This window comes from Notamacropus eugenii, chromosome 1 (genome assembly GCF_028372415.1).
Source record: "Notamacropus eugenii isolate mMacEug1 chromosome 1, mMacEug1.pri_v2, whole genome shotgun sequence".
In the NCBI taxonomy this organism is placed as follows: domain Eukaryota; kingdom Metazoa; phylum Chordata; class Mammalia; order Diprotodontia; family Macropodidae; genus Notamacropus; species Notamacropus eugenii.
Genome location: NC_092872.1, coordinates 26,628,610 through 26,651,361, shown reverse-complemented (window position 1 = coordinate 26,651,361; position 22,752 = coordinate 26,628,610). Strand labels below are relative to the sequence as shown.

Sequence of the window (22,752 nt, the reverse complement as noted above, 5' to 3'; positions counted from 1 at the left end):
CAATGTGTATGAAATAAGGCAGGGAAGCTAGATTATATAGATTTATATTTTATGTAGCCACTCAAGATTTTTTAAACAAGAGAAATGACATGATCCGATCAGTGCATTCAATGATTATTTTGTCAGCAGTTTTAAGGATAGATTAAAGACAGAAGAAAGAAAGGGTGAGCAGATCACTTAAGATGCTATTACAATAAGACTGGATAAGAGATAAGACATAGTAATATGCGCTGAGAGACTGGGCAGATTTGAGAGAAACTTTGTCAATTTATTGGATATACAGCTCAAAGATGATAAAGCAATCAAAGAAAACTCTAAAATTTCAAGCCTGGGTGACTGGAAGGGTGAAAGTGCCATCAATAGAAATAGGTAAAATGAGAAAGAGGGTCAGCTTTAGACCAGAAGAGGATGACTTCAGCCTTGGTGATGCTGAGTTTGAGCTTCTGTTTGAATATCCAGGTAAAGATGTCAACAGGCATCTGGGAAGGACTAGGGTGTAGGGGAGGAAATGAAGATGAGTATATAGAGCTGGCAATCTTGTGCAGAGAGATGAACACTAAGTATTTGTCATAGAGGAGATGACCTAGCAAAAGTTTATAAAAAAGGAAGGAGTGTGGTACTGTCAGAGTTCTTGAGGCACACCTGATGCAGGAAAAGGGTGATGAGCTAGGGAACCTGAAGGAAAGAGTGGTTAGACCAGTAGGAGGAGACCCAGGACAGATAAATTAAAGGCAGTGAATTTTGTTAATTTTGTGCAACTGCTAACTGAGATGGTAGTATGGTATCTGTTATGATCAGAAAACTTAAGGTTATGAGGTCTGGATTTGAAGTCTTGGAAAATAGTGCTGTTGGTACGACCTTGCATTCCCTAGTAGTCTGATTGTTGTGGGGATCAACTGAGATACAGTTGCAAAGTGCTTTGAAAACCCTGTGAAAATACAGTCTATAGTTATTAGAGCATGAAAACTCTTGTGAAATTTGATCCAATGGCCAATCACAGCCTCCCTAAACAAACACAACATATTGAAAGAAAAGGCAATGTGGAGAAATGAATACTTTTATACTGACACTGGAGACTTAAAATATTCAGCCCATGTTGGTTATTAATATAAAATCAAAATAGAATCAGGTAATAGAAACAATACTGGATTTGGAACCAGAGGGACTAGTATTATATCCTGGCTCTGTCACATTCTAACTCTGACCACCTGCCTCACTGGGTCTCAGTTTCCACATCTGTAAAATTAGGAGGTTGGACAAGATAACCTCTGAAGTCCTTTACCATTTTTAATGCATGGACTATTAGCCTCTAAGTATGAAAAAGGCATAAATCCTTTAAATTTGCTTCCAATAATTTTACAGAGAGCTCAAGAATACTGGCTAAAATCAATGATCTGCTATTGAACTGAATGATGAATAAAGTCATGTCAGGAGGGCATGACAAGACCCAATGACCACTGAAAGACCTGACCATGTAACCTTTAAACTCTCAGGTGTCCCAGAGGTTTTGCTAGCCCATAGACTGCCCCCAGGACATTTTTTCCTCACAAACAACTGGACTTGCAATGAATATATCACATGTGAAAACATTACACCATAAAATCCTTTTATGAAGTTCTCCTTTTAAGAAGCTTTCTCTTTACATGGGTGTGTCATTCTTAAGTCCTATCTACTTTCCCATATGGGAAATAGGATACAGTAAAAGTTCCTTCCATCTGGTGCCTTGGAAAACATTATGAAAAGGTTTCACTGTACCTCTTTGATATTCCTGATACTTCAGACATCCTTTTGTCAATAGAGAAATTATACCAACATTTGAACCTTGGAAATAATAATTTCTATTAACAGCCTGGCTCCAGGTGTAAGGTGCAGAGTCGGGGTAGGTGGGAGAGCAGATGGTGTTACCAGACAGATACAGTTCTATCCCTTGATGCAGATTTTCATGTGGAGGCAACAACTTTGAAGCTGTGAAGATCACTCAAACCCCTCCCTTTATTTCATAGATATTTTCTTGGATATCTAAGCAAGACCATGGTTTAAAATCCTATAGACAGAGGGAAAGCTGAAACAGATTTTCTCTTCTGGTGATACTTCTCTAAAGTAGGTGTTTGCTTCTTTTTATCAAGCCAGATAAGTCATGAAACAGAATACATGTTGGTGGGGAGGGGAGACTCCTGGGTGTTGTGTATACCATATACAGGGGATTTATGCAAATATGGACAAAGAAGAACACAGAATGAGAAAGTATGGAGAGTGGATGACCTGTACCAGTAGAAGGAATGTCCAGAAGGATGAGACTCACTGACTTAATGGGAGGCAATAGATGAAGAATTACTTTGGAAATTCCATCATGATCTTATTCAGGGTGACTTTATGGGTAGCTTCCTGAAAATAGTCCTCTAGGGGCTAAAAATTATCTTTGGATTTAGACTAGAGGAAGAATTTTAAAATAAGCTGTCACTGAATCTGATTCTGTGTTTATAGACATGGTACATATTTACCCCCATGTCAATATTTAAAAAAAAGAAAGGAAGAAAAGGAAGGATTTCCATAACTGCCATCAATATTTCATTAATTCAATTCTTTATTATAAAATTATGATGGTTATGATGGGAGACTGGGCAAAAGTCAACTCCTGTCTGTCTCTTCTATACTTCAAAAATCCACGACATAATCTTTGACACAGATCCCAAATATTCCTTTCCTTAATAAACAGTTTTAATGAAATTCTGTGGCCAAAAATATTCACTGCCTAGTTGCCAAAGCTCTGGAGATAAAACTCTCTGAACTTAACTAGGTTGGCTCCTCTGAGATCTGTTTGTGTATTCAAATTAATAGCATAAACAAACTACAGGTAGGATGTTTAAAATTCTTTAAAACAAGAACAGAAGAACAATAAACCAATAACCCACAAACAATTGTGGCAAAGAATATCAGATTGAGTTTTTTCAATTTAATTATGTATTGGACTACTTAGCCTCAAAAGTCTCTTCAAGTTCTAACTCTGTTATTACCAAAAGGAAACTCTGTTTAAGTATCCATTGTTTTTGATCTAGGGCAAGTCATTTGCTCCCTCTCTAGGACTCAGTTTCTCTATATGGAAAATAAGGAGATCAGGCTAGGAGTTTTCTTACCTTGACTACGAAAATTATCTCAATTGAAGCCCCCTTTCAAACAATCCTAAAGTATGTTGAAATTTCACATTTACATATAAATAGTTGATATGCAAATAACAAATGCTTCTTTTGTATTCAGTATGGTAGAACCCTAAATGCACTCTGTATTTCCTGATTACTCTTTAAGTTTTGGCCCCCAGGATTTAAAGGTTCATTCACTATAATACCTTTGTTTTACAAGTAAGGAAACTAAGACCTGGAAAGGTTAAGGAATTTGCCCAATATGTGAATAAATTTGCTTAATCATACTTTGTAATTCATACTTTTCACTAAAGCAGATCAGTCCTTTTTATTTTGAAATACTCAGATTCTCTCCCTCTCTCTATAAAAATATACATGTGCATTTTCATACATACCTCTACATAGGTAAATGCAGGTCTCTAGAATTAGAAAATAACTACCTTACATTGAAAACACACAAAAGACCTAAATCTTCAATATCAAGTATGTAAGATTTTGCTTTAAAAATCCTGAAAATATTTTAATGATGTTTTTTTTTGGATGGATTATTTGTGCACCAGAATTTTATATGCAAAAGAAGGAACCCAAAAAAGTGTGTAAGACTGAAGGGACCTAATTGCCCTGCATAATTAAAAGGTACAATATCCAGACCTCAAGTTTCATTTATATGATTTTAAGAGAGGTTTCTATTTATCACTCATTCATTCTACCTAGAAGGCGACAAAGGCATGTTAATGACATTTACCCCTCCTAATAAGAGTCATTCAGACTTCACTGTTATTCCTTGTTATTGCTAGGGACAGGCACTAGCACCTCATTGAAAGATTGGCGCTGCAAGGGAAAAGGTTCCCTTGAGACACTTCAGACTTCAAGGAAAGCACTAAATCAACGGATGCTAGAGAGATGACAAGTTGGATTCTCAAGGGTTCTTACTAGTTCTGAGGTCTCTATGGCCTGGGATTCATGACTGCCTCAAGCCAGCTCTGACACACAGCCAATCAGAGTCATCCTTCAATCCCAAGATATAGTAACAGCAGTGTTTTGAACTAGGGATAGTGGGAAGTAAAGGGGAAAAAAATTAAATTCATTCAGGTGCTGGGACTCTAGAAGGATCCAAATGACGCGTACTATCTCAGTTAATCTCAATCAATGTGTGGCTGAATGAATAATACACTGACCTTTTCACCTAAGACACCACAATATCAATCCAACCTGATGTCCCCAGGGGATCAGTGGACAGAGATGTTCATATTTTAAAGTCATAAAGCTCTGCAAAAAGAAAAAAAAAGTTGATTTCCGTGGTCAGCCTGGCTTCCCTGGCTCAGCTATTAGGAATTGGAACCCTGATTCAGTATTGAAAAGCTCCCAGAATCGCCCCTATGGATCTCGAAATCTGGCACCAGCCCATGGCTACTGGAGGCAGACTTTTCCTCACGTGTCCACATGTGGGAAAGTGTTTTGGTGATACAATGACGAACGCTACGGAACAAGCTTGGCTTGCACCCCAACCTGGCATATGAATTAGGCCATTTCAAAATAAGTAGTTCCTAATTAATCTTTCACATGAAATTTAAAGGTTTTTTTTTTTTTTTGGTGGGGAGGGGGTTTCAGTGCTCTTAGACACACCTATATAAAGAGTGAGGTCTTAAAGTATTTCAGTTCCTCAAACATGGCTCACCATAACTCCAAAAAACTGAAAAGACTCAATTTCTCAGGGCACCCTAGAGAAAGGATACATACACCACAGTCCGAACTTTGTGAAGTTTGGCCTGGTCTGACCATTAGCAATGTTTCACTGCTGACTATGGTCTGTGTTTCTATTTCTTCTCTTTGCTCATTTTACTAATGGAGTCAGGCAGAGTTGCCTGTCATGTACAGACTCTTCATTCAATAATGCATCCCATAGAGGATAGTACTTCAAATGCAATGTGGACCAAAATAAGAGTATTACTGCATCTATTAGAGCTACTCTTTATAAAGCGAGACAAAAAACAAAAACAAAACCACAACAAAAAAGTGCCACAAAAATTCGAACATACTAAAATAAAACAGAATACACGGTAATCGCATTACTTATGCTAACCAGAAAGTTAATAAGATTTTGTTCCTGATGAACTCATGAGAATGAGACCAACTGCCTCTATAAACAAGAAAAAACTACGCTCTTCTTGTGAAAAGAGTACTGGGTCCTCAAAACCATTCCCTTCTGGGAACCTAGATGTGAACCACCTATACCATAGAACATTCTTTTATCCTTTAGCCTAGGGAAGAGCTCATTTCCTAATCAAGCTTCAGGTGAAAAAGCCTAATGCAAGCTTGCACATATATTTTCAATATTCAGAACACTTGAAATCACCTAATTTAGATTAGCTGCGGATTTTAGTCCCTGAATTCCAAAAGAAGCCCAGAGAAGTTAAGTGCCTACCAAAAAGCCAGGCAGACCCAGCTTCAAACTCAGGCTTTCTGGCTCTAAACCTGGGTTCATTCTAACATACCTCCCTGCTTCTTCGTTTATGGTTCGTTTATGGTAAACACCATATTTACACTGATCCCAATCACACCTGCCAATGATACTTCTACACGTTTCAAGGTTGCTTGGTTGTTGTTGATGCCAAAAATAATTACCAGGTTAAGTAGAGGAGCTCAGAGCAAGGGAACTCAAATAAATCTCTTTGGAACTAAATGGTGAGTTATGGCTGTGAAGTGAAAATCAGGTGTTAATTATTTTTTTCAGTCACTGCTGGGTGAGTGATCACAGAGAATTATCTCATTCAAGTATTATTGTAACGATTTCACCTTCTCCCACTTCAAACAGTCATAATCATTCGAGAACATAGCATTAAACACAGCCATGCTTCTGACAAACAGGTCCACCTCACCTATCTATTCTCACCTTTATCTTGGCTCATGAGCACGTCAATGTTGTAAGTTTCTTCCATGCACAACTAGTGGTTTTCAGATAACCTCTAAAGTTCTTCCAATCCCAAAGCCTCCTTCCCATATGTCATTCTACCCTCTGGGAATATCTTTTCCTCATCTCCTCCATCAAATGGTCCTCTTCCTTAAGCCTTCATTCAATATTCACTTTTTCTTTGAAGCCTAAAAGCATGCCTGGAACGTTGTCCTTCTCCCTCCTTTTAATTTTTATCTCTGACTCCTAGAACGCTGTCTGGCTTACAGCAAGTGCTTAATAAATGCTTACTGATTGATCTTTACTAAGCTCCTTCTATCCTCTAGGAACTATTTCTTACAAATGCTACCTCTTATTCAAAAAGAGTCATATACGAAAGTGATTTCCCCCTCATCTTATCTCATGGCATTTTACATTCTTCTTATACAATTACTAAAAAGCCTCCAAGGCTTAGACTAAAACTAATCATATAAGATAGCACATACTTTGTATAACCAATAGGAAAGGCAAATTCCTGCACAGTCTATTGAACAGATCCCCATTACATAACAACTTTGTATTTAATCTCTTCATATTTATTCTTTATGTACTTATATAGGTCTCATCCCTTTAGAATGTAAGCTGCCTACTTGTAAGTAAGCATTATTTTATTCATTGTATTTGTATCCTTGGCTTCTAGTAGTCAATAAATAGTTGATGATTAATTGATAGAGGGTACCCACACTGGTAAAATCAAGATCTCCAAAGGACTGAAGTAAAAGAAAATAGTATTGATATAGACATGCAGAGTAGGTATAGTTACTATTCAAGGAGCTCTTAAATAATTAAAGCTTTTGCTAGCTAATTTAATAGCTACCTCCATCCATCCATCCATCCATCCATCCACCCATCCATCCATCCACCCACCCATCCATCCATCCATCCATCCATCCATCCATCCATCCATCCATCCACCCACCCACCCATCCATCCACCCATCCATCCATCCATCCATCCATCCATCCATCCATCCATCCATCCATCCATCCATCCACCCATCCATCCATCCATCCATCCATCCATCCACCCACCCACCCATCCACCCATCCATCTATCCATCCATCCATCCATCCATCCACCCATCCATCTCTCTATCTATCACAGTACTAGCACAGATCTCCAAGATTCTATGAGGCAGAAGAGGAAAGAAAAAAGAACATTAGACTCAAGAAGACAAGAACTTTGAGTTTGTATGACTTTGGAGAAGTCATTTAACCAGGGACTAAGTTTTCACAATTTAATTTGACATTCATTTATTAATCCTTCCTTATAATCCTTCATGTTTACTTTTTAGCAGGCAAGGTATTAAATAATGAGTTTGCAAACACAAAATAAACTGATCCCTATCTTCCAAAGCTCACATTCTACCAGGAAAGAAGTACAATAAATGCATAGAAAATGAAACACAAAGACACTGGCTTGGGGAGAAGGAGGGAGTAAACACTTCTATAGCCAGCCACCCTGCTAAGTGCTTTTACAAATATTATCTCATTTGATCCTCACAACCACCCTGGGAGGCAGGTACTATTATGAACTTCACTTTACAGCTGAAGAAAGTGAGGTAAGCAGGTTAAGTGATTTGGGTCACACAGCCAGTATGTATTTGAAGTTGGATTTAAACTCAGGTCTTCCTCACTTCATGGCCAGCTCTCAGTCTACCAGTTGTCTCTAGGGAAGACGTTATAACAACCAAAGGAATCCAGAAGGTTTGGGGAAGGAGGTGGAAGCCAAGCTGAGGAAGATAAGAACACAGAAAGGCAGAAACCAAGAAGGAATGCATTCCAGGAATTCCTTAATCGTCAAATTAAGATGCCTTCTTTGTCTACCTTACAGAGCTCTTGGTTGGGATTAAAGTAAGATAGTCAAGTCAAGTTAACAAGATAAAATATGAGAAGCCACTTTGCCACCAGGAAGGTGCTCAACAGATGTGAGGCAGTGCTATTAATATAATTATTCCACTGAACACTGACTTTATAGAAACAATTACTTCACTTAATTCCCCAGTTGTACTTACTGGATATTATGACTCATTCAAAAAGGAAACTTTGCTGAATTTCTGCTCGGAGGCCCCAGATTGCAAGCTTCACCCTTGGATATATGATGTTTACCCTGATGGCTCCACTAGTGGTTCAAGCTTTGGAAAGGGATTGAGAAAGGCTGAATTCTATTTCTGGCTTCAGTGTTAACCTTGGACCTTGGTTTCAGTAACCATAAGACTGGGGATAATGCTATTTGACACCTATCTATCCAATGGGGATGCTGTGAGGATTTCTAGGATAATGGTTGTAAAGTGTTCAAACACATTGGAAGGAAGTATATAAATAAAAAATAGTCATAAAACACCTAGATGGTTTATAAAGAAAGAAATAAAAGACATGGTTTACCTGGTATCCCCGTTAGTCTTTTCTGCTAGAAAAAATGTCACATATTTTTGACATTTCACCTAAGGCCACTATTCTAATAATAAAATTTAAGTCTGTGACATGCAATCCTTAAGAAACATTAGATTTTACCACCTTTCTTTGCTCTTACAGATTTCCTATGTTTTCAGTGTCAAATCAGTCAAAGTAATTAACACTAGTATAAAGTATTGCCCATTCAAAATAGTTTCCATTCATGTAAGATGCCTGGGTGTCTACAGAATAAAAGACCTGTGGCTACAAAGTAATGAGAGATCTACTTTGTAGCTTCAGGAAAAGTTTTATTACTTTATAACCACATCTCATGTTTTTTATTTAAATTTCTTTTTTTTTTTTTTAGAAATGTGAAGGACTAAAAGAAAAGAAGATAATTTTGTCCCACTGACAAACAGATATTCTTTTGTCTAGTCACTTAGATAGGTATGTAACAGATGTAAGAAACAGTGAAAAGCAAGCATCCAGGTTTTCATAGATTTCAGAAATGTTAAGTGACCAGGCTCAAATAGGAAGGAAGAAGCACTGGGATTTCCTACTACTTTCCTTTTAATAGGATAAAAAGATTCATGTATTCTACTAAAACCTATTAAAAGCATAAAATATACAAAATGGGAATAATAAGAAAACCTACCTCACACCAGGGTTATTATGAGAATGAAATAAGTACATAAAGTCTGTTGCAAAATTTAATGAAAGTAGTTGTTTCTGTAGTCACTATTGTAAACTACAGTGGGAAGAAGGGATGTAGCATCATTACAGGGCAAAGGGAAACTGACAACTTCATGATATTGTCAGCACTGGACCTGCAGACAGTAGTAAGAAAGCAGAAGGTCATGGATTAGTAAGTAGGTTCAAAGATTCCTCAGTCAAACTGATCACACTTACACAGAGGTTGCTTTTGTGAGAAGAAAATATATATGATGGATTGGGCCTATCAACCACTGGTGGTCAGATCTGGAATACCAGCAAACAGGAGCAGATACGCAGGGGTTATTTTGGATTCCAGCCCCAAAGCTAGCTTACTATGTTAATGTATACTTAGAAAGTGGCCAATTTTTACCAACTTGATAAGGATGGTCTGGTTGACTCTGACCAAGTCTGAAAACCTTTCAAAGCCTTTTTTTGGATAATCGGCTCTGCTTGAGCAAAAGAGAATAAATAAATCCCTGTTCAAATGGAAACCGGCTATGCTACCTTTCTCTAAATTTCAAAGCAAAGCAAAAGACCCAAAGTCCAAATGACTGACAAGAATCTTCTCATTGGGTCTGGCTAATCCACCAGGAAAAAGTGATTCTTTCATTCTTTGCAGTTTCAGAGAACTTTATATACTTCCAACTTTGTATTCCACAGAATTTTTGGCTTACTTAATTTGAGAATATACATACTGGCTTAATCATCTTTGCTTCACATTCTGTGTAAACAAATATTTGGATTCAAAATTCTAATTACCTCAGGTTAGAGATATCTTGAGCATCACATTCCTGTTAAAGGAGGTTGACAACAACTGATTCAGACTGATACGGTTTTCTAAACCTTATTAGAGCCTACCTGGGTATTTAAAAATAGATATACCTACCTTACAAGTATGGAAGATTTCCACAGTGGGCCAGGGATCACATGTAAGTTCATTATATGTTCATATTAAAAATTATATCTGTCTACAGTTCTCGAAAGGAACACAAACTATCAAAAAAGATGATTCAAAATTGCTGATAATCACAGAAATAAAAATTAAAAGATCTCTGACGCATCACCTATTCTGATCCAATTATCAACAACTATAAAAAAAATAGAATTACATGCTGATAGATCTATGAAAAAACAGATATGCTAATTTATAGTGTCTGAGTTATGAATAGGACTAACTATTTTGTAGAGCAAGTTGGAATTATGTACTAAAAGTGAGAAAATTATTTATGCCACTTGACCCAATGATACCACTACTGTACTTATACCCTAAGGAAGTTATTGACAGGAAGAAAGACGTATTTGCAAAAAAAAAAAAATCATAACAGCACTGTTTGTAACAACAAAAGTTTGGAAACAATCTACATGTAAAATAGGAGAAAGACTAAATAAATATGTGAATTTCATTTCCTTGACAAGAAGCATTCAAAGAAAGATGAGAATTAGAAAAAGTGACAAACAAGGTAGAAAGTATATACAAGGGACCAACATACAGTTGCTTCAGAGAGTTAAAAGATTTGCCTACAAGTCACACAGAGAGTAAGAGGTAGAGGCAGCATGTGAACCCAAGTCCCATAGAGATTTTTCTGTTGCATTGTATTGAATAAAGTACAGAGCTCTGTGTTCTTTTAAAAAGGAGTAAAAAGAACTGCATATGTAATCATTTAAAATAACTTTCTGTCTTGTTTCACTTAATTATTATTTTTGTGTTTAATTATTTTTGTGGGGTATTTTGTTTGCTTTGATAAAAGTGTTATAGAAAATTCCTATCTCTTAGAGATAAGGTGAAAACTAAATTTTACAATCACTAAGGTGAACAATTACAATTATTCATAAAGTAATTCATATTACTTGGCAAGTGCAAATTGCTGAGGCTTTCTTTCCCCCTTCATCCCGCTATCGAGGTACAGAATAGGTTTAAAAATATCTTTAACATTTAAACTGAGGACAACAAGGTCTTACGCTTTTTCTTGTATTTAGATCATATCGCATATTTCTGTTGGTAAAAGGCCTAAAACTTAACTCATGTACTTTACCTCGAATATCAAAATATAAGACACATTAAAGTAATAAATTGTCTAGCTATTAAAGTTAGTTGAATTTTAAAATTCTTAATTTAGTACAGCCCAGAACAACCATGGTACAACCTTATGAATAACCTACTTATTTTGATAATGTATAAGTCATGAAAACAATGAGGAATAGGTGGTTAAATTTGCCAGTTGAGTTTCTCTCCTCTACGCTGCTTCTTTCACCACCCTTGAGACACTTCCCTTACAACCATCAAATGCTGGATAACCTAACGCCCCATTTTTAAGCATCTGTGGATACAAAATCAGGGTCTAACTCCTGCCACTTCCCTCTATTCACACAAACCTCACTGGAAAAAAAAAAAGGAGTAATTTTGAGTACATAAGTACTTCAGGTTTGGGTCCACAGAGAGTTAAATTAATACCTTGGCTTCACCAGTTCAACTTACAGTACATCTTCATTTGCCCAGTAACACAATCTATAGCCAACTGCTAACCAAGTCAATATGTGGTAAGAGGAGCAGCCACCCTAACTCGCCTGGATAATTATTCTCCTTTAACTGACATAATATTCAATATACTGTTGTTGAGAGCAATAACGCTAAAAATTGATGCCTTGAGGGCTACAAGATGATTGAGCTTTAGCCAGATAAAATGACTTGTACACTAATGGTGCATTATAAGGCTTTCCTCCCTTCAGATGAACATTTTATAGTCTGTTCTTTCTAAAATGCTCTGCATGTGTGTACAATTATATTACAATTCATTCTTGCATATCCTAGTTCATCCTAACAGATAATTTTAAAAATATTCATCAATATCCACCCAATGCAGCTTTTTTTTTTAAAAAATGCTATTTTTTTCTGTTGTTCTTTTGTTAAATTTGATTTTTCTTCCTGCCCCAAATGAGATCCCAGTTTGGTGTTTAAACCCTTTTGTGTTTTTTATTTAAAAAATTATACTATAAGAAATGCAGAAAATAAATGGCAAAAGGCATCATTCAAATAAAATCTATGTTACATCAATCCTATCAATAAAACAAGACAGATATTAACAGCTAGAATTCAAATTCACATGAACATAAACATCAACCACATTTTTTTTTTAAGTTGCCAGTTCTAATTCTCTGAATTAGAAAAGTGGGCTACGGGTTACATTTTCAAGTTTGATCCTAAATTAAGGGAAATTACTAATGTAATTAAATATATCTAAGGTAAATTACAAGTTTCATTATTCGCTTTAAAATTCTGCTGAAAAAAATAAGAAACTTTATTACTTCATGGATGTCAATTACTTCTACCTTTTTATTTATTATACTCACATAATTTAATTGTTTGCTCCCAAGTCCCTAAAATGTGTTTTTTAAGGAATTAACATTATAAGCATTTTTTGTGTGTTCTCCTCTAAGACAAGTGGAAAAGTTGAAGAATGCCTGATTTCCGTATAAGGAATTCAGACAGCCAAAATACTGTACAAAAATATATAGCAGTTACAGATCATCTAAATTGTGGCCAGTCTCTAACACAAATTAATATTACCATAATAGAGAAGGGTGACTTGGGGATCTATCCTCATAAGAACTCAGTGGATTAAGATGGTAAAACTAAAGCATTTAGTGTCTCCATTTATTTAACTACAAAGAACAATTACTGGTAATATGTCAAGATGTCTTTTCTAAAAAATACGCATGAAACTAAAAGCGTATGAATATGAAAACAAAGCAATGTAATGAAAGCAACAAAAAAAGCACAATTTGGCAAAATAGTTTGGGTTTTTAAATAGAGTACACAGAAACTTCAAGAGTTCCATCCATATCAGGTTCATAAAAGGCTTATTTATTTTTTATAAGTATAAACCAATTTTAAATGGTCACTAAAAGCAAGGTCATCAAAATGTGAAATTTTCTGGCAGTTAAAAGGTCTCCAGGTTAGAAAATATAGTGGAAGTGTGTACGTGTGTGTCTCAGGGCAGGTGTAAACAAGGCCAAACACAAAAAATGGAAGGAAATTCTATCTTTAATTACTTCATCTACTTTTTGGTAACCTTTGCTCTTCCAAGGTGGTCCAAAGCTTACATGACTACCATTCTCACTGAAAACTACAAGTCTTACCTTAGACCCTCAAGCCAAGTTTTCTAACCTAAGTATAAAATTATTTATTAATCTGAGAAAAAAATGCACATTAATGTGCTAATGGATTAGTGATGAGTACCCTTCTTTTTAATCCCACCAATAATAATAATGATAGATTTGTATTCCACAGTTAAGATTTAGAAGACACTTAACATACAACTGTGTAAGGTACACAAATATTATCTCTATTTTACAGATTACAAAACTGAGGCTTCAAATATGTCTGATTTGCCTATATTCACACAACTGGCAGTAAGTATCACTCAGATTCAAGTCTAGGGTTCCTGACTGATTTAGCGCTATTCTGTTATGACATCCAGTATTTCTTACATGATTACTTTTACCTCAAGCCCTTGTAGAAGCAATAATTGTTGACTCTTGTCTAATTGTAGAGATTTTATGTTAGGTCAGGTAATAAATGAGGGTCGTCTATGACTTGATGGTAAGGAGAGATGTTCTGGAAATAGCTGAAACCTTTTGTCCTTCCGCAGTACACAAGGTAGACAGCTACACACTCTACCCATTGTACACAGGAATGGGCCCTGGATGTAAGGATTAGTAGATAAACAATTATGATTCAGTATTTACAAAGCCAGGCTGAAATGAACGGATACCACACAATTAGCCAGGAACACTTTTCCTAATTTTTATGACACTTTTTTCTGCAAATATCAGAAAAGGTTTTCTGTACTTACTACCTTCATGAATCTGTCATTTCCTTTTGAAAGCTCCCTTCTCCTTCAAATGGCTGTGACTATTTCCTGCTATTTCAGGGTCCCAATACGTTATTCTCAAGGTGACTTATGAATACCCCCACCTACCACAACTACAGGAGAAAGAGAATGAATGACCATGAACATATTTTACAGACAGCTACCATACGAGGCAAAACGGTTCATAACAGGCAATCCCTGGTGGGGAATCAGTGCGGATTGAAATGTTTTGCAACATCCCTTAACAGTCCAAAAGTATCCTCCACTATAAAGTGGAAAGACATCATTATGGGAAGAATATCATGTTAAAGCAATAGGTATTCTGTATCCTGGCTCTCAGAAGCAGACTCTGCATGTGGGATACTGATGGTTGCTTGGCCAAAGTCTACAAATTGGGAAGAGAGTGAAATCAGACCAGTTATACTTGTCTCCTGGGTTTAAGGACAGCAAAAACCATTCAATAGTATGCACACATACTGGGAGGGAGTGGTGTCAATGAAAGTAAAATCAGGAAACTAACAGAGTTGTGAAAAACTCTGGGATAGTTGGGCAAGAAAGGATAGAGAGCTAACAAACCCAGATAGAATGGTACCAGAGACCCCTTCCTAATCAGGGTAACCTACACAAAGCATAATTTCAATTTAAGTGGGGAGGAACTACAGAAATCTCCCTTCTGGGAAAGCATATAGGGGGAGAAGGAAAAAAAACATTGGGGTAGTAGGGAAGAAAGTGACCCCAGTCAACCATATGGTAGCTTTCATTTTAATTAATTATCCTTACTAACTAGGTTGCTAAATTCTGTATTCTTTTTTCTTTCCTGTTCTCCTAAAAGAATGCAAATGCTTACAAATACTCTAAATTTTCAACCCTGAAGTAAAATCCCATTTGTCTCACCTTAGTTACATCTCTGTTCATAACTGAGAATCTACTGTCTGGGGATGAGAGCCTGAAGCTATATTATAATTAAGTAAATGTGGAAATAAAAGGCCATAGTGACCAACAAGCACTAAAAAAAAAGGGACAAATAAAAATCTAAGGTGCCAATATACATACAATAAAAAAAACTGGGACTGGCTACCAGACAGTAATGTCTGCCTTTCTCCTTCAGGTTGCATGCTGCCCAATCATGACATTTCCTGTTTTTCTCCAAGGATCTCCAAGCACTCTTGACTTTCTCTTTAATCAGAGTTCAACTTTATATACATATAGAAGTGGTGGAGATATACAATATTATTTGCTATCCCCCTAGGTAAGGACTCCCACCCATACTTGGCCACCAACACTCTATACCACTTCCTACCTGAAGGATGTATCCCCGGACGTAGTCCCGTAGTGTCCAGCCTAAGCCATGGAGAATATGCAATACCTCCTCCTGTTTGAGAACACTGAAGAGTCGGTCCAGCAATATCTTCAGCCTCACAGGCACCGCCTGGGTTCCGTAGAGCATCAAGCTGCTGATATCAAATACCACGTTGGACTGAACAATCTCCACTTGAGTCGGGTGGTATAGATGTTGCGTGCTGAGCTTGTCCAAGGCTGGTACATGGAGCGGCAGTGGAGAAAAAGGGGAGATAAAGACAGAAGGAAAGAGCAGAGCAGAAAAATGGGAAACAAGTTATTTCAAGGTAAAAGGGTCTGTATCTTCTGATGGTCACTAAGAAAAAAACCCCATTCATTAGGAATGGTGCCCTCCCCCTACCCCCTTCTCTCTCTCTCTTTAAAAAACAAACAAACAAGCAAATTATACACTAAAGTGAATGCAACATGACTCAACTTACAGGGGGGAACAAAGAGCTGCTGAGGGTGTTTTAAAATGAATGGTATGGTCTCTATAAATCTGACCAATTACTTTGCTTCTAATTGAACTAACCAGGTCAACACAAGTTATGATGGTGGTGAAAATAACCTTCGCCTTAGGCTGTGACATGAATCTTCATCAACCTAACTTTTTTAGAATGGAATTCCTCCCTTGCTAATTATCTGAATGGTTTAAGAAGAAAGGACAGTTGCTGTTATTGTAGCCCAAATTTTAAGGTAATAAGAAAATCAGAATTCTTGGTGGATGGAGAGCTATCCAATCAACTACTAACGATTCTCGGGTTGATCATTCCAATTGAATTATCTGGAAGCTGTATCTGCACACCTTTGGGAAAAATTGTCAGTCAAATGTGATATGAGCAAAAAAAGAAATGGAAATGCAATTTATAATTTAGTCACTTGGTCATAAATAACCTGTCAACATCTTTGGGTTAAATTATGTTTTTACATTATCTGTGGATTTTATTTAACAGGGCTCTCTCTATTACTAGTTGTATGATAATGAATACGTCACTTGAAGGTTCTCAGCCTAAGTATGTGTGTGTATATGTATATAAACATAAATATAATTATATATTATAACATATTAACTATATAATTTATTCATATGTAAAATAAGGAAACTACCTAACCAATACCTTGCCACCTAGACCAAATCATGGCCTAGAACAGTGGTGTCAAACTCAGATAGAACGTATGGATACATACAGACTTAGAAAACCACAAATTAACAATATCTATGTCATAATATATTTTTATTTTGTTAAACATTTCACAATTCTTTTTCAATGTTTGATACCTCTGATAACTTTTTCCTTTTCAATGCCCACTCTAGAGTCTCACTATCCTGTGTGCTGAGCACCTCGTATAGCCCATGTATATTGGGCCAGGCCAGCTCTAATCATGATCGAACATGCTTTTCCAGTTTGGGTATCACCATCGAAGGAGTGTTTCTGGAAAGGCAGTGCTCATTTACTCCCTTATGACTTCACTCATCATGCCTTGGATTTTTCAAACCAAAATACTTTGGCCTAGCTATACTAAGCCCCCTCTTAATAAGTTATATACATCTATTAAAATACCATCTCCTTGAGAGCAGGGACCATCTTTGCCTTTGTATTTTTGTCTCCAGTGCTTAGCACAATGCTTGGAAAGTGCTTCATAAATGCTTTTTTATTTATTTATTCATACAGTATTTGTATGTATTATCTACCTTATAGGGTTGTGAAAAAATTGTATAGTAAACCTTAAATGCTATATGAATGACATTATTATTGTCCTTAATAGTGGAGGAATTACCATGTAGCATATAGTGTCCTTGTCTTAGGTATACAATTATCACAGTGTATATGCTTATGTATGTTACAGGGTGTACATGTGTGTAGATCTTACATGTGTATATATGTAATCATTTCAATGCATTTTCCCATAGAAACACTGATAAGGAATTAGTTAGAAGTAGTCTCAAAATCAAATAATATGTTCATTTTAAGTTTAAAGAACATATCAACATGGCAAGAACTACCAAAATTCTAACTTCACAAAGATTTGCTCATCTGATGATTTTATATAGAGATAGATACTATCTCTCTCTCTATATGTGTGTGTGTGTGTGTGAAAAATAGCTACATGATTTGGAGACTACAAATATTTCAAAGCACAAGGCTACTGGTACAAAATCCTTGTTCTAGAGTTTCTATGAGTACATTTATTCAAAAACCTGTTTTAATATTTCAAAGATAGGTAGTTTGTTACAAGATTTTTTAACCTGGTTTATGTGTCACAGACCCTTTTGGGAGTCCTATTAAGCTTATGAACCTCTTCTCAGAATAATGTTTTTAAATACTTAAAATACACAGTATTAGAAAGGAAAGCATTGAAATAGTTATATACATAACACATACTTATGATACACACAAACACATATATACATACATACACAGAGTTGTCAGAACCCTATTGAAAAATCTCTGGTTTAAATCAGTTTGAGTTCTCTTTTGCAAACACACATGGCAACTCCTCTGCCTTAGGAGATGGACTCTGTGAGATGATGCCTCCAAAAAACCAAAATTCATTTCATCCAACCTGCTAAAGACCACCCTCAATGAATTCAGCTATACTGCTCTTTGGACAACAGACGTGTCATGCTAAGCCCTAAATTCAAATTGCCTCTCTCTGCAGGCATGTGACTGGTTAAATAGGCATTTGTGGGCTAAGCTGGGAATCTAATCACCATATAGAACATTGTTTCTATGGGAAAGAATTTCTTAATTTCCAGACAACTAACTTTCAGAACACTGACTGCTTCAATCAAAGCCCGTCAATACCATCTGAGAATGAATAACTTTAATAAAGTTAGCAAATGCAGGCTAAGATTATTCATGCAAAATATTCAAGTGTCAAATGTTAACTCGACTGACTTGAGAAGAAATAAGGTCAAGAGGTCTAACCCTAGTTCTACTGCTAATGTGCCATGTTTCACAGAGCAGATTATGTAATCAAGTAACTCCACTGTGCCTCAGTTTAACTAAAATGATGATAAGGTTGGGTACTTCATTATGCAACCACAATGGAATATCATTACTATAATTTTGCCTATGCCCTACTCATCATTTTAAAAATAGGACTCTGCCTCCAAGATGGTCATCTCACCTTATGATGTCAGCTGTACAATACTCTTCAAAATTCATGGCTGTTCAAGATAACTTTTAGGTGTATTCTATATACTAAATGACGTGACCCTCTTAATACTCATATATTAAACTTTTATTCTATAATATTAAGAACTGCAATATGCTCACTCTTCCTGCTTATTTTGTGTTACTTCTCAATATACATTTGAATTTCTGCTTGTTAATTCAGGATTTTTTTTTAAAAACCACATTTTTAGTATTTCAAATATTGTTGCAGGGCTCCTCCTCCTCCACTTTGGTTTCTTCTTGACTTGTGGTCACTGGAGAGTTAATGTACTCTTGATAAATTGCTTTCTTACATCCACAGCGTAAAGGCCCTTATCATTTACCCGCTGGCTTCATTCAACACATTTACTCTGAGGAATACTTTGTCAAAGAGTTCTGGTTTCCCCATACTTCATTTCTTGCAACTGATTTGTCTGATCTCTCCTATTCTAGTGGTTAAGTCAACTTTGAATAAATAGCTTTAAAAATTAATTTAATGTTTAGGAAAGATAAGGGATTGGCAAGCCTAGGGATTGAAGTCTTCTCTCACTCCATAGGGCATTTAGGCTGTACAAATGGGAAGGGTGGTATTATTTCTGCACCTCTTCCAGTGTAGCTTAACTATTTGGCCTTCTGATGAGTGGCTGATCTGCTCACAGAGCCCAGTGAATAGGCCAGATTGAAATCTAAATGATTTCAATACAGCTCACTCTTCGCCTCTCCCCTTCTCCCACTACCACCTCCTTTAAATTTTTATTCATGAAATCCCCCAATACTGTCATGGATATGCAAAGAAGGCAGGGGGTGGAGAAGGTATGTGACACAAAAACTGATTTTCCAAATGTTTGTGTCAATTTGTAGCTATGAGATCCAGTGTGGGCTGTGGTGAGGATGCATGGAAATGCTAGATGGAAATCTTAATAGAAACAAAAGATAGAATCCTTCTCCTAAATCCTATGTCCATTCCATTCAACATGGAAAATTCTGAAAAGGAAATTTTAGACTACAGAAATAAATAGAAAAGGGAGTAAACAGAAGTATCACTGACCTTAAGACAAAGTCATGGAAACAGTAATCATTTAATACATATTATCTGATTAATCCCAATGAACTAAGAAGTAGGATAGTTTTATGAGTCCCACTGTAGAGAGGATGAAAGGAAGGCCTAAACAATTAAAGTTTATTTAATGGTTTTTCCAGGAAAAGCAATAGCTATGATGAGTTTGAAATATAATGACACAGGTAGCAGTAGTCAGGGTGAACAGGGTCTAGAATAGGGCTTTAAAAATATATACTACCCTGCTTGTTACTAATTGCAAATTCTAGGAGATATGTAACTACAGATTTAAAAGATCTTTTAAATAATCTAGTTGTATTCATATATATCCACTCAAGTATATTAAGTTACAAGGTTGTACATATATAATGTAAAGCCTTCTTGAGTGGCCAGTTCAAGAATGGGGTAGCCAAATGTCTTTATGGTACGGTTTTAGCACCATAATGCCTAGAAGCAAATACCTGCTCTTTAAGTCTCCTTTCCATTCCAATTTTACGATTCTATAAAGCAGCTTGATTCCACCTACAGGGGCCTTTAGCCTAAGATTGAGAACCAACAGGTTAGGCACAGGATTTAGAAACAAGAGAAGAAAGGAGAACTGGGCAGAAAGAGAAAAAAATTACAGAGATACAGATACTCAAAAATATGCATGTAGGTGTATGTGTACGTATTTATATCTAAAGATGTAGATGTGTGTATATCTCTATAGAGATATACAAAACACACACAAAAGGTATTGTATTTTGTAACTAGCATCTCACTTCAGACTATACTATATCATACTACTATTTATATTTGGATTTCCAAAGAAGAAATAGTAAAAAAGGAAATACGCCATGACGGAGACAGGGCTGGGCTTGGGTTCAAGAATACTTGTGTTCCGTTCTAGGTATATTATCCTGTAAAGCAGCAATGTCAAACACAAACAGAAAGAGACGTAAACTTAGAAAACCACAAATTAACATTATCTATGTTATGTTATATTTTTATTTCTTTGTTAAACATTTCTTAATTACATTTTAATCTCTTTAACAAGTTGAGGGTCTTTCATAGGATACCTCTGCTCTAAAGGTTATACCAGCAGAGCACAAGTTCTGACCTGTCAAATTATAAGAGCTGTCACTATGAGTTCTGGGATGGACTATGTGACTATTACCCCAAAACCTGCCTAGCTATGCTGGTGAAAGTATAGATCCTGAAAGAATAGAAAAAAGTGGTTTTTTAAAAAAAATACATTTACTGAAAGGGACCTCGGAAGTCATCTATTCTGACAATCTTATTTGAATCCGTAATTTGAGGCTTATCAAAATGTAGCGGCTTGCCCAATGTGATCCAGATAGCAACAATGCTTTATTCCAGGACAGATAAAAAACAAGACCCATTCTATTTCTAATTTCACAAGAATATTATGAGAACATGTATAATAATAACGGAGCTGATTTCATCATTTTTGGAAGGAGAGGTGAGAACCTTAAAAGATAAGGATTCTGAGTTAGAAAAATTATTTGGGAGTCAAAATAAATAAAAAACAATAAAGAAATGTGCTATCTCCACTATTCACCTATGGTCTTACCACTTGGTCTTCATAACCCTCAACCAATAAGCTTTTATTCCTATAATTATACATAGACAAATATAGAGATATGAAATTTTAGAGAAGGAGGGGCTTTAGATACCATCTGGTTCAATTCCCTTATTTTGCAGGCAAAGTATACAGAAGCCTAGAAAGGAGGAGTATACTGCTGAAAGGTCACACGATAAATTAATAACAGACCAAGGAGCAGACTTCAAAATGACTCCAAGTCCAGTGTTCTCAGGCCAATAGCATGCTGCCGCCTACCCCCAAACATGGACATGTTACACTCTGGGTTCTTTGTTTTTACCTTTCTATACTACGCTTCCCTTCACTTCAGAGACCCCAACTACACCCACAACTTTAACTATCTCTTTAAAATGGATAACCCCAAATCTGTCTGTCCTTGACTTACTTCTCTAGAGCTCCAGTCCCACGTTCGCAACATTCTGCTAGATATTCTTACCTTGTTGCTACCCAGAACATAATCTATGTTCTAATAAACTGATATTCTCATTCCATAAGCCAGCTTTTTCTTCCTAATAAGATGCTTGCTTCTGGTCCAGCCTCTCTTTCCCATTCACTCAAGGTTGCCCATTCTAAGCCATCTCTGACTCCTCTCTTTATCACATCATTCATGTCCAATCAGCAAAATCCTATCCATGCTTGAACCTTCACAATGACTCTTGTATTTACCTTTTTTTTCTATTCGCTCAACCCTAGTTTAGGCTCTTAGCTCACAAACTCATTCATGAATGGAAAGGGCTAACCTGTTCACTCTCCCGGTGAAATTATTTTTTATATCCCATTGCTTAGGTTATGTTTCTAAGTAACTCAAAAATATTCAGTGGATCAATATGGCTGCCACACAAATAAAGCTGATGCTTTGGCCCAGAATTCAAAGCTAGCCTTAGCTCCCAAATTCTTGCCAAATGAATCCTTGGTCAATTGGTCTACTCATTCTTCTCAAGAAATCCCTTGCATTTTTCCCATGTTGACCTTTATTAAGGTCATTTCCTCTTCCTGATACTATCCCTTTCTGCAACAATTCTAACCTACTACGGTCCTGTTTCCTAAATGAAGCCTTCATCTCCCAGTCTAGAGTGGTGAAATGTAAGCTTCTTGAGGAAGTCAATGTCTTATCTTTAATATTCTGAGCACCTCACATAAAAAGAGCTTAATAAAAGATTGTTGAATTGAATTTCTTCCCCTTCTCTACTCTTACAGCACTTAGTATCTTCATATTACCTGCCTTTATGAGTTACTTGCATGACTGTCTTCAAGATTTCAACTTGATTTTAAAATCCTTGAAGGCAAGGACCATGTCTTTTAATTCTTGGCATTTCCTACCTGCCTCCCACCCCCAGCCCCAAGTACCTATAATAGTACTTTAAACATAGTCAGTACTTCTCAGAATTTATTGAATGAATCAAGGAGCATACAAGATTGCATGAGGAAATGTAAGCACTTTGCAAAAGCTTGAAATACTATCTAAATGGAATTATCCTCATTACACAAATAGAATTAATAAAAAAAAATCGATCAGTAAGCATTTATTAAG

General features: G+C 36.3%; 1 protein-coding gene across 9 annotated transcripts in view; it reads right to left on the bottom strand.

Annotated features, from left to right (window-relative positions):
- The window catches only part of BNC2 (basonuclin zinc finger protein 2), a 512,918-nt gene that overhangs the window by 124,661 nt on the left and 365,505 nt on the right, over positions 1-22,752 (bottom strand). For all 9 annotated transcript variants that reach the window (XM_072655796.1, XM_072655875.1, XM_072655805.1 and 6 more), the window contains one exon: positions 15,366-15,601. In XM_072655796.1, the coding sequence (XP_072511897.1) occupies positions 15,366-15,601 (236 nt within the window). The remainder of the gene's footprint in view (positions 1-15,365; positions 15,602-22,752) is intronic.